The 12,383-nt window shown below is 39.6% G+C and overlaps 1 protein-coding gene across 1 annotated transcript in view; it reads left to right on the forward strand.

Moving 5' to 3' along the window:
- vipr1b (vasoactive intestinal peptide receptor 1b) overlaps positions 1 to 11,981 on the forward strand; it is a 45,823-nt gene extending 33,842 nt beyond the window's left edge. The window contains exons 7-13 of the mRNA XM_034861673.1: positions 1,239 to 1,392; positions 1,509 to 1,569; positions 1,664 to 1,736; positions 6,567 to 6,658; positions 7,225 to 7,354; positions 7,953 to 7,994; positions 10,391 to 11,981. Coding sequence (XP_034717564.1) covers positions 1,239 to 1,392; positions 1,509 to 1,569; positions 1,664 to 1,736; positions 6,567 to 6,658; positions 7,225 to 7,354; positions 7,953 to 7,994; positions 10,391 to 10,582 — 744 coding nt within the window. The 3' untranslated portion in view covers positions 10,583 to 11,981. The remainder of the gene's footprint in view (positions 1 to 1,238; positions 1,393 to 1,508; positions 1,570 to 1,663; positions 1,737 to 6,566; positions 6,659 to 7,224; positions 7,355 to 7,952; positions 7,995 to 10,390) is intronic.
- Positions 11,982 to 12,383: the final 402 nt, after the last annotated feature.

Consider the following 12,383-nt stretch of genomic DNA (forward strand, 5'->3'; position numbering starts at 1 on the left):
GTCATCTTCACTGCCAGCTGGTTTAATGAGCTCTCACATTTTATCTGCATGTAGACAGGCAAACTTATGAGAGAAAGCACCAAGAGACGTATTTGCTACTTGGGTAAAAATAAATAAATGCAGATGTAACTGATAATCATAGCCATGTTTACTGGTGGTATGCCAATATTATTGTAAAGGTCTTCAATATTGAGTATTATGGTAGAAGAATGCTCTCTGCTAGTGTTATTTATATTGGATTATTATTTCTAATGCATTACCACTGTAAGCAGCAATAAACTGCTGGATAGATTAATTTATAAATAAATATGTGGGGTAGGGTTAGGGTTATCATCTGCAAACTACAGCTGTCAAATTTGATTAAACGGAATTAAAAATACATTATTTTGGTCTGATATTGACTAAAAGTATTAAGTAGCATGATATTGAAATACTCAAAATTGTACTTATGTGTATAGTACTTAAGTAAACGTATACCTAATTAACCTTACACATGGTCTAATAGATATCAAACTGCAACATTACAGTGCATGTGGTTCTGTATTCAGTTTAATGTCCACTTTGGAACAAAATGACCTGCAGTATCTTAACATTAACTGGTGAAATATCAGTCTACTAAATTTTGGATCAGAAGCAGTTTGATGACCACGTCTTCATTGATTAATGATGTTCATGTATCCATGAACAGTACGACCCCTTTCCAGAGCCTCAGGCATTACACTTCCCTGCTCATTCATCAGTCTTAAGGCCGTTTTAAGCTTCTGCGGAGGCTCTATGCAGAGCTTTTGCCGTAGCCTAAGTAAGTGACCTGATGTTTATACTTGTGCACTAGTGTGTGCATTGAGCCCGCGAATGTGTGGGAAATGGGTGATAGAGCGAGGGAGAAAGGGAGAGAGTGACAGCAGTTAGTTTAGGAGTGAGTACTGACTCTAGAGTCATAGTGAAATAATAAAAGTGTCCCCTGTTCTTTCTGACCATGGTGGGAAATATGTAGCAGGAAAGGTTAACCCCCTCATTGATGTAAGGTTGTTTATGGAGAAGAAGAAATGAGTTGGGAAAAATGCATGGCTGCTAAGCCACGGTCGAGAAACGTGCATCGCCTCGACGTGTAATTACATTTGCAGAGGGGTCTATACTATTTTTCATACTATTACATGATACTATTTTTTATTGTCCCTGTTTAATATAAAGAACATCATTGTGACGTGTATTCTCTTGTGTATTGTTTCCATTGACAGGTTGGCTGCAAAGTAGTGATTGTGTTTTTCCAGTACTGCATTATGGCCAGTTTCTTCTGGCTGCTGGTGGAAGGCCTTTATCTTCACGCGTTGTTGGCTGTCTCTTTCTTCTCTGAGAGGAAGTACTTCTGGGCTTACATTCTGATCGGCTGGGGTGAGAACACCTTCCTTATATGCTTTCATATGTCTCTGCTGGTGTGAGACCCGTGTCGGTGGGATACTATAACAGCTTTGGTTTTCAATTTTGTCTTTTTTGTTTTATGTTCCTAGGAGGTCCGACAATTTTCATCACAGCTTGGAGCATCACTAAAGCCTACTATAACGATGCGGGGTAAGAAAAACAGCAGGGGACTGCCAGAGTCCAGCATACAATCTAGATCTGATTTTCTTTGATTTCATCTTGTGTATGTTTCATTCTTTACCAGGTGCTGGGACATAATTGAAAAAACAGACGTTTTCTGGTGGATCATTAAAACTCCTATTTTGGCATCCATCCTGGTAAGTTTACACGCTTTTATCACTTTTTTATCACTCAAATTCTGTTACATTAACATTTATACTCGTTGAGGTGTTGACACTCAAGTCAGACTGTTAAAAATAAAAGTAATTTCTGCTAAGAGGAAAAAAAATTATTTCTCAGTTATCAGTCTACCTCCGACTTTTCTGTGTTCTTTGGGATTCCTACTAAAAAGTCAGCAGGATAATCACCACCAATTCTTTTTCTTGTTATCATCTACTTCATTTTTCAGCATCTCCATGGCGGCTTTTCCCTTCATTTCCATTTTGAACACTTTGTCAGCATCTACAGAGATTGAAGAGAGGAATGTTTGTAGATGCACTTTGGTGTGTCCCAAAAATAAATAGTCTGGCATTTAAATGTGCTTCAATTGTTACAGTATTAGACGTTTTTGGAAATACGCTTATTTGCTTCTTTTTTTACCAAGATAATATCAATACCACTCTTATGTCAAGGTGCTTAGCATAAATACGAGCAGCAGCAGGAAACAGTTGGGTTCTGCTTGCCAAAAATAGCATGCAATTCTTTTGTATTTGTGTATGGATTAAGCAATTTATATGTGAGCTTTAAATGTAATAGTAGGTACATTGATTGCTGGTGAATACCAAGCTAGTTGTTTCCCGCCACTTCCAGTCGTAATGCTATGCTGAGCTATGACTTCTAGCGAGCGCCTTAACCAATAGTTTGGCATGTTAGAAAATATGCCCCATTTCGCTGTCTTCCTGCAAGTTATCAGAAGGTTAATACCAATAAATATGAAGCTACAGACAGACTCTGGCTAGCTAAGCATAGCACAAAGGGGGACACGGCTCGCCTGGTTCTGTCCAAAGGTAGAAAACAATATACCTATCACCTCTAAAGCGTACTATTTAACATGGTATAAATATATTTTTTTATTTAGCAATACATTTAGAGGTGCTGGTGGGTGGATGTTGTTACTTTAGGACAGAACCAAGTTTGCTGCTTTCCCCTATTTTAAGGCTGAATCTCATTTCTCTATCTTACCCCTACCCCTTACCCCTTCCCCTAGTTTTGCACGTTCACATGAGAGCAACGGCTGTTCCAATATTCATTTTGATTAAGGCCGAGCCAAAGGGATGTACAGCCCTTTAAACCTACGGAGGATGCAAGCTGACTTGTATACAAAGTGTAGCTATATACATTACGCAACAAGCAACAGTGGCTGCCAGATTGACCAGAGAGACCCATAAATGTAAGTATTTTCGGCTTAAATAATTGATTTAAAAATTACGACAGTCTTGTTTTGTACTCTACACACACAGTACTGTACATATCAACTTGCAACCGTGTTCTTAATTGAAACTTTTTTTAAACATTGCTAGCTTGCTATGCTAAGTGCTAACAGTTAACGTTACACTGCTGCAGTCCCGCTTTTCTTTGCCTTGAATGGACTACATGCATGTCTACAGTTTTAACCCTTAGCAGAGAATTTTGTTAGATATCAGTGCATAACAACTTTTTAACTTGCTGATATCTTGCTTTGGAGACATTGCTACATGCTTTACCGTCCTGTATTACACAGGGACGCAGCAGGACACCCGGCAGCTGATCCACTTTCGGGGTGAAAACGAGCAGAAGTTTCTTAAAGAATGTTTTAATGTTATAGCCATTCATTATTGTATTGGTACTGTACTTTGTAATCATTTGTAATTAATTTATGTTCATGCACTTGTACATTGTGGTTGGTTATGATACGGGTAACTGATGAAAGAAATGTGAGAGAAGGGTTACAACAGGCATCAGACTGGTCTGGAATATCAGAATAGCTGTAGTTTGTTTGTTTGTGGTAGTGTGTCTTTTTTTTTGTTTTACACATTTGAGTGCCTTTTTATGTGTGTCACAGGGAAGTTATGGTTCTAATAGGTGATAATGGTTCTGTTATATAATATATTTTATGTAATGTTTTGCCTGTTATGTTTAATTTTTTGGGTAATAAAGACAGATTTTTCTTAACAAAAAGTTTTCATGAACATCAATGACATTCAAAACGGTGATAACTGAAGCAGATATCCAACACACCATGCAGTTTGTATACAGTACATGTGTATTGCAAACAGAACTAAGTGGTACACAGAAAAGAACGCCTCTGCATATTACACTGTCAAAACCTACGCAATTGACATAGACACTATTGTATGGTGATGTAACCAAGTGGTGTCACATTTAATAGGGGTGTGTTTTAACCCCTAGCCACCACTTGGTTTCAAGGGACAAGGGGTAGGGGTAAGATGGAGAAATTCAGCCTTAGTCATTGTGTGAAGCTAAGCTAACTGGCTGCTGGCTGTAGCTTCATGTTGAGCATACAGACAGTAAAGCAAAAAGGTTGAACTACTATTTTAAAAAGTAAATCAGACAGCAACCTGTATTGGCAGTTTTAGTGTGTTTGAATGTGTGTCACTGAGTGAGAAAACCCTTTTAGAGAGGTGTTAAAAGGAGGGTTAAGATAAGTTCAACAAGCAGGACTCAAGAAGCTAGTAGATGTTAAGTGGTGGAAAATTACTTTCAGTAAATGAACTGCAACTCGGCCAAACATTTTAACACGGTTTTCTTTAAGCCTTTATTTCACAGGTCTTTGTATTGCGTTGGAAATGTCCTGAAAGAACGTTCTTTGACGAATGTATTTTTACTATATAGTTTTGTACTATTTGTACATATACAATATATATATATATGTGATATTGTTACATCACAAATATATATACATATGTATATATATTTGTGATGTCACATCCCAGGGCCACAAAATCACAGAGGAAAAACGGGAAGGAGTGAGACAAAACTACACACACAGAAGACAAGGGACCAATCCCACACGCAAACAAAAGAAAATGCAACACAGAATTGCCTTCAAGTCTCTAAATTCTTCCCCGGGGCTCCAACCACACGAGCCGTCGAAAGTTCCATGTACATGACATCCAAAAAAGAAAGGATCCATGAATGAACAGATAAGTCATGAGGTGGCTTCCAATGGGTTGCAATCATCCTCTTAGCAGCTGTATGTCCAGCAAACACAGCACGTTTTGGAGCTTAAGAGAGCTGGAAGGCTGACAGGTCATTAATAATCAAAACATTGACAGGAACAGGCACAATAACATTAATCAAGGTGGAAATTTTGGATGTAATGTTTCAGAACTGACCCGGAGAGCACTCCCAGAACATATGAAGAAATGTGCCTTGCGCTTTAATTTGGCAGAAAGTGCACGAAGGGCATGCATTTTCACGGGGTTGAGATATATCCTTTGTATGATATTGTAGCGAATCTGCTGATGATTTGATGCAAGATACTTCTGGAATGTTCAGCACCCCATCTTGACAGAAAAATACAGAAATGTAGGAAGAAAACTGAAATATCACATGGTCATAAGTATTCAGACCCTTTGCTGTGACACTCATATTTAACTCACCTGCTGTACATTTCTTCTGAAACTCCTTGAGATGGTTCTACTCCTTCATTGGAGTCCTGCTGTGTGTAATTAAACTGATTGGACCTGATCATGAAAGGCACACACCTGTCTATATAAGACCTTACAGCTCACAGTGCATGTCAGAGCAAATGAGAATCATGCAGCTTGTATGATTGGCTTCCTGGTTGTGTACCGGATGGCGTTGAAAATCAACGTGCGATTAGTAGTGGTGTTTTTCTTTGGGTTATCACCGTAAATTCAGTGGGCTCTCATAATCTCTATCTGAACATCTGCTAGATTCGGGAACAACTTAGGCAGTGAGCGTGAGAGATACTGGATAACATTAGCACCTTCAGCCCGACGATGCGGATGTAGAATCTCCGGTTTCTGTCCTCCATGTCTGCTAGTTTTACCTCCAGCTCTTGTAAAGCGTGGCCATGATTGTCAAGAATACTTACGTTGTCTTCCACAGTGATTTTTAGGTTGTTCACATCAGATCTGAGCTGTCAGATGCTAGCTGAGCATGGATAGCAGTTAGCTTGTTGTTGATAGGTAGCTTTTCTGTTTCTCCAGCAATGCTTCTGCAACGGAGTCCTTATCGCCACGTTGGGATTGGTTCTTATTTGCCATTCTGCTTCAAGTAACTTAAATGAGCAAAAAGCCAAATATTGAAGTTGGAACCATATAAAACAAACATTTGACAAATTTCGGCCAGGATCTACACCTTAAGCCGCCATCTCTGTCCAGCCGATCACGAGACTCCCAATAAAAATTGTATTGCCCACTTTAGCAGAATGGCTCTAGGGATGGCATAATTGTCAGCACTAAATGTTAACATGCTAATACGCTTAAGTTTAGGAGAAGGTGAACAAGGTAAACGTCTAGGTACTAAACATCCGAATTTTAAGAAGACAAAATGGGAGGCAGAAAACGGTCCTTCCTCTGCTGATGTCTTTCTTTGCTGATCTTTGCTTGACAGCACACGCGGCAGGTTTAGTTCTGTTCTTTCACATTAGGATCAGGATCAGCAGACTGGCTGTCAGATGCTTCTGACTCATTCTCTGCAGCTCTGACTGATGTTTGTAAGTGCATCATGTGTTACCATTTCAGAGGTCCATCACAAATTAACAATTAAGAAATGCTCATTTTCCAACAGGGCAGCACCACAATCGAACCAGAGCGAGATGAAATTCAGCACCAAGCTTTTGTTATGAGATCCGTTTCTCAAACATTGCTCCATATTCGTTAAATTAGACACTGAATACATATTGAAGTGTAAACAAGCTTTTTTCCATAAAGGATTTTCATATTAGAAAACATATTTCAGATATTTCCTTACCTATTTACACTGTAAAATACTCCTATACTGTTTTTATATCTTCGCAGGTAAACTTTATTCTATTCATCTGCATTATACGAATACTTCGTCAGAAAATCAACTGCCCAGATATTGGAAGAAATGAGTCCAATCAGTATTCGTGAGTATATTTTAATAAATACAGTATTTCATGCTGTAAATTGGTGTTATTCGTTAGTTCAGATAAGTTGTGAGGAAAATCTACACCACTTTTACGGTTTCTGTTTCAGGCTGGATTTGGTCTACATTCTGTGAAAGTTAGTTGAATTTTCAAAAGTAAACAGATTATCCTGATTTACCACAGTTCCTTTTACCTGTTTATGCTCAGAGCAATGCAGGGATGACCAATCCGTCTTTCTACTTCATAAAAGAAATTGATTGTCCTTCTTAGCATTTGGTACTCAGCACAGTAGCCTTCCCCTGGCAGCTGCTTTGCACAGAGATATAGAGCTCTGTGTTTAAGTGTTTTTTTCCTGTGATGGAGAGCATCTCATAAGCCAGCCATAATGCATGAGCCATTTTCCCACTGACACTTTTAATGGTGTTTTTTACCCATCTCTAGTCTTCAGAGCTGATGTAAAATGAAAAGTACTCTGGTGTTGCATTTCATTATTGGCATATATAGAGACAGATTGAAAATTGGTTTCACCGGAGGGAGAAATTTTGTTTTTTTCTTTGTCGTTTCAGGAGGCTGGCGAAATCAACTCTGCTTTTGATTCCTCTGTTTGGAATCAATTTTATCGTGTTCGCATTCATCCCAGAACAGGTGAAGACTGAGCTACGGCTGGTTTTTGACTTGATTCTGGGGTCATTTCAGGTATGAGATCAACTTAGGAAGAAGTTATTGTAAAAACACTTACACAGCGCAATTTTCCTATCTTTACATTGAGGAATTTATTTTGATTCCTTTCACGGAGGTCATCCAGGTCACACATTTTTCCTGAATTTCTAAATTTAAACTTAATTTAAGTAATGATATGGCGTTCTGTTTGCCCCAACCAAGTGTTTCTATCAAATAAACCCTGGCAAAAAACCTTGGCAGGTCTTCAGGGGCTTCACTGGCTGATTCAGTGACAGTATTACCGTTTTAAACCCCCAGTGTTATTTCAGTTCATCACATAATGAGGAATGATGGAGAGTGCAGCCAGACAGCACAGCTGCATTACAGACCACTTGGAAACCAAGGAAACCTTTCCAGCACATTCCTCCCATCATTCAACTCATTCATCTTTCTCATTATTACTGCAAACTAACCATTGTACAATGTGCATTGTTTTTCCGTTTTATATTTCTCACGAGTGCCATACATTATTTTACAGTTACAGAATAGCTGCAAAGACCAAATAAACAGATACAGTAAAACTGTAGATTGACACACCATTATTGCTCTTATCTGTGTTTTTCTTTCCATTTAGGGCTTTGTGGTTGCAGTTCTTTACTGCTTCCTCAATGGAGAGGTAGGAACCCCCCCTCACAGTGATGTAAACACTGTTTGTATAAACCCACAGTGTTGATTCTCAGAATATGTAGTTAATCTGAGGCACCCTCGATGCACCACTTACTGTCACACACAGTCCTGAAAGGTGGATAGAGCTGTGAGTATGAGTCACCAGCGCTGTCCGCCTCCCTTGGACCTCCTTGCAGCGTATTCTCTGCACTCTGCCTGCAGGGCGGGAGGGCTGTAAAAAGCACAGCCTTTTTGGCAGGGAGGTATTGGTTGATGTCTGCAGAGGCTTGCTGTGTTAGTTATGTTCCCAGTGCTGGGGCCAGATTGAATCACAGTGATGGGCTGAATGGCAAAGATGGACATTATGCTGCCTGAATTTTAATCCAGTGCAACTTTCAGGTGTCCTTTCGTAATGAGAAAATTATCTTCCACCACACTTTTTTTGTTAAGTGTAAAACCTTGGAGATGTAGTGTTTATAAATTACTGGAGCCTACTGGAGTATACAATCCTGGAGTCGTTGTTAATGGTTTGTCACGTTTGTCATGCAACAAAACCACAAGATATGTAACATCGTAAAAAATTACAGTAATTTCCACATACATGAAAAGTACAGACAGGGCATTTAAATAACCCCAAAAACAACAAAAATGGCTGTTTTATTACCTCTACCTAAATTATATAAAACAATAAATTCAGTTCATTGTGTACACTTGTTATAGCTAAAACTAATACAGTGTTATGTAACAGTCTGATAATAAGTGGGACTCTTTATGATGTTCAGTGTTCAAATTGAGAAACAAAGTTTTATCTTATTTTGTAACCCTGTAAAACAGAAAAGTAAACCTTGTTTGTTGTTGGGTTATTTCATGTAATAGGTGCAAATGAGGTAACCACGTTGTGGACAAGTTTTGCCTTATCACTTGTGAAACCAATTCCCCATGGAGAAGAAGAGTCTAATGCCCGGGATGTGCAGACAGCAGCTGAGAGGGTTGTTGAAAGTCTGAAAGGGCCAGCAGAAGATATCGTCCGGTGCTTAAGAGTCAGTAACATATCCCCATGGTCCTGCCAATCTAAAAGCCAAAAGGTAGTGCAGCTGATCCCAGCAAACACTCCAGCAACAAAGTGAGAAACTGTCAACATACTCAGAATTGAGTTGTGTGCTGTCCATTGTAAAGAAGGAATTGAAATGGCTGAAGTGAACCGCGCTCTGTCTCTTGACCTAGATCCCAAGGGGGTAAGCCTCTCTTCTCTAAGCGTAGCTCCCATGGCGCCATTTTAATGCTACGAAACCATCACCTGCAGTTAGTATCCCGTTGACTGCCATTCAATTTGGCGCCACTTTGACTCAATAATTTTCCATCTGAAACGTTTCAAGACTGTATTTGTCCGTTGTTTATTTCTAAAGAAACACGACAATGTATAAAAGGCCCCGTTACCTTGTACCTCACGTTATGCTCCGTAGCAGACGTTTTTGTAAGAATATGCTAACGATTGCGTCGTAACCACGCAATTTACCGTTATAGTCGACAAATCACCGTAATGTCAGGAGAAGCGGACAGTTTCAACTTACAAATGCTGTTTAGTGTTTATTACTAATGTTATTGTTAATTTAATGTTAACGTTAGTTAGCAGTAATTAGCCTGTGTCTATGTTATCTCCTAACATACACCTACACCCTCCATCTCTGCTGATTGGGAATGATTGAGATTTCTCTTGGCACAGCTACCAGAAGACTTACAACTTTAAAACACGTTGCCCACATCACAACTACATTGTCAAGCTCAGTTGGAGGCTAAGGTTGTGTGCAGAGTGTACTATGGCTTCAGTTGCTCCAGAAGTTGCCACGTCAGAGGATGATCCTTCAATAGAGAGCCTCAGGGAAGAATTTTTTAAGGGCTTAAGAGTGATATTGCACATTTGTTTCTTGCCTCTGTAGCTGCATCAGAGGCGTTGACCAGTATCCATGTCACTGCTATTTGTGCTTCAGTTTAATGGCGTGGTTGGAGTAGCTGAGACGAGTGAAACAATTGTGCATGTGTGTCCTGATCTGGCTATAAAAGGCGAGGATTCCATTGTGGTTGGCACAAACCCTTCTATAACAAGGGAACTCAATCCTGTGAAACACTAAGGGGCTAAAGTTGTTGCTAAGGTAATTCGTAGTTTCAAGCTCTCGCAGCACAGCTATAATATACATTAGCCAGGCCTCTCTGCACCCTAGCTAGTTATCTGCTCTAACTGTTGTTATTCTAGACACCTCCTGACTCAAAATTACTGTAGACTATAGTAGTGTATTTTCAATAAATTGTATGAGGTATACCACATCATACTGTAAAATGACACATAAAGCAAAACTACATGGTTAGTCATTTCCCGTATTAAGGTATTATTGTTCTAATCCTTTGTAGGTCCAAGGAGAGATCAAGAGGAAGTGGCGGAGGTGGCACCTGCAGAGATACATGGGCTCGGACACCAAATACCAACATCCGTCCATCGGCAGCAGCAACAACTTCAGCACCCAGATAACTATGTTGACACGATGCAGCCCAAAAACACGCCGCACTTCCTCCTCCTGTCACGACGACCTGTCTAGTATATGACTCTCACAAACGGTGATACAGACATACAAGCTGTACAAAATACTCTCATGCCACACATTAGGCAGAAAAGGAAATACGGACTCCCTCATTAGCACATGCACTCTTGGAGGATGTGTTGCTAGAGTGTGATGTAGACAAAAGAAAGTGATGAGCAGAAAATATACAAGAAAATAGTGTGATATATTTGAAGCATCTTTTAATCTCCATGCTTCTTGAAAATTGGTTTTAAAGTGCTCATGACATGCTCATTTTTAGGTTCATGAATGTATTTGAGGTTGTAGGAATAGGTTTACATGGTTTATATTTTCAAAAAACACCATATTTTTGTTGTACTGCACATTGCTGCAGCTTCTCTTTCCACCCTGTGTTTAACACTCTGTTTTAACTGCGTGAGTGAGGTAATCTTTGTTGGGAGTGGCACATGCACACAACCTAGGTAAGGACTACCAGCCAGTCAGAAGCAGAGTATGGTGGCATGCCACTCTAGCAGCTATGCGAGCATTATAACGTGTTACAAAGTGACGCACTTTTGTCAAGGAAGCAGAGGCTTGACTACAATAGAGCTGTTTGGAGCAGTTCATGAACAGTGTTTTCTGTTGGAGATAGTAAGTCTCTTTGAGGTGGACTTTGGGCTTTTTTTGCTTTCTAAACCTATAGCTAAAATGATATACAACACTGAAGTAAAAGGAGAAGCCAAACAGCATAATATGAGCACTCTAAGTGACAAAGATACAGCTTTTCTTCACTAGCACCACTTTGGCACATTTAAATGAGAACCATTCACTATTTTGTATTTCATAACTCAGTGCACTTGTATGAGGAAATTTGAGTCATGATTATGGATCACCTGGTCAATCGTTATTAAGTTTCCTGTGTGCTCAGACACCGGGCAATGCAAAATGTCACATATTAATGGGGTTAGGTCAGGGAATCTAAATGTGAACCGCTTCAGCAGCCCCGCGATCTGATGTAATTATGCGCCGATTAAAAATCACTTAGTGGATTCCTGCAGCTCCAAATGAACAGGGCTGGTACTAAGACAGAGCTATTAGAAGAAAAGGGGCTGACATGTTTTAACCAAGAAATCATTGTTTTTTTTGTTAGTGTGTGCAGCAACATCACAGGTAAGTAAAAGTACCAGGAATACGTTATGGGGCCGAGTTTGAATAGTGAATTATAGTAATTGAGTTTCAGTAGTGATGGGTAATATGTTTTTAGGCATATTTGTAGGCAACCAAAAAAAAAAAACGGACCATTTTGTGTTCCTTATTGTGTTGGAAGAAAATGGCTGATAAACAGCATGAACCGTTTTCCATAAATGCTACGGATGAGGCTTCAGACCGGGTGACCGGTGTGATGCGGATTTACAACGATGGGTTTGGAGTATAAATGCCCTTCTTTGCACTTTCACTCACACAAGAGACCTATTGCCCTTTGCCTTCCCTGTTATTAATACACCCCTCCCTCTTGTTACGTGTCATTCTGAGCCTGTGATTTTTATTTTATATTTGAGGCACTGTGGCAGTTGTGTGCCAATCACTACAGAATGCCTGGAGTTAGTGTTTTGAAGTGGCACTTTAAGATCTTTACTGGCACTTGGCTTCTCCGGAGAGCAAATGTCCTCAAGCAGTTCTCGAATGTTTACATTTACTTTGGAGTCATTTACCTTTGGACCGGCAAATATACAGTGCAAAGAAAATGAATTACAATGGATTGTTGTGCCATGCATGTTGCATTGGGCCTACAATGTTAGTAATGTAATAACATTGCCTACAATGTTAGTAATGTAATAACATTGCCT

Source organism: Etheostoma cragini, chromosome 22, assembly GCF_013103735.1.
Source record: "Etheostoma cragini isolate CJK2018 chromosome 22, CSU_Ecrag_1.0, whole genome shotgun sequence".
Taxonomy (NCBI): Eukaryota; Metazoa; Chordata; class Actinopteri; order Perciformes; family Percidae; genus Etheostoma; species Etheostoma cragini.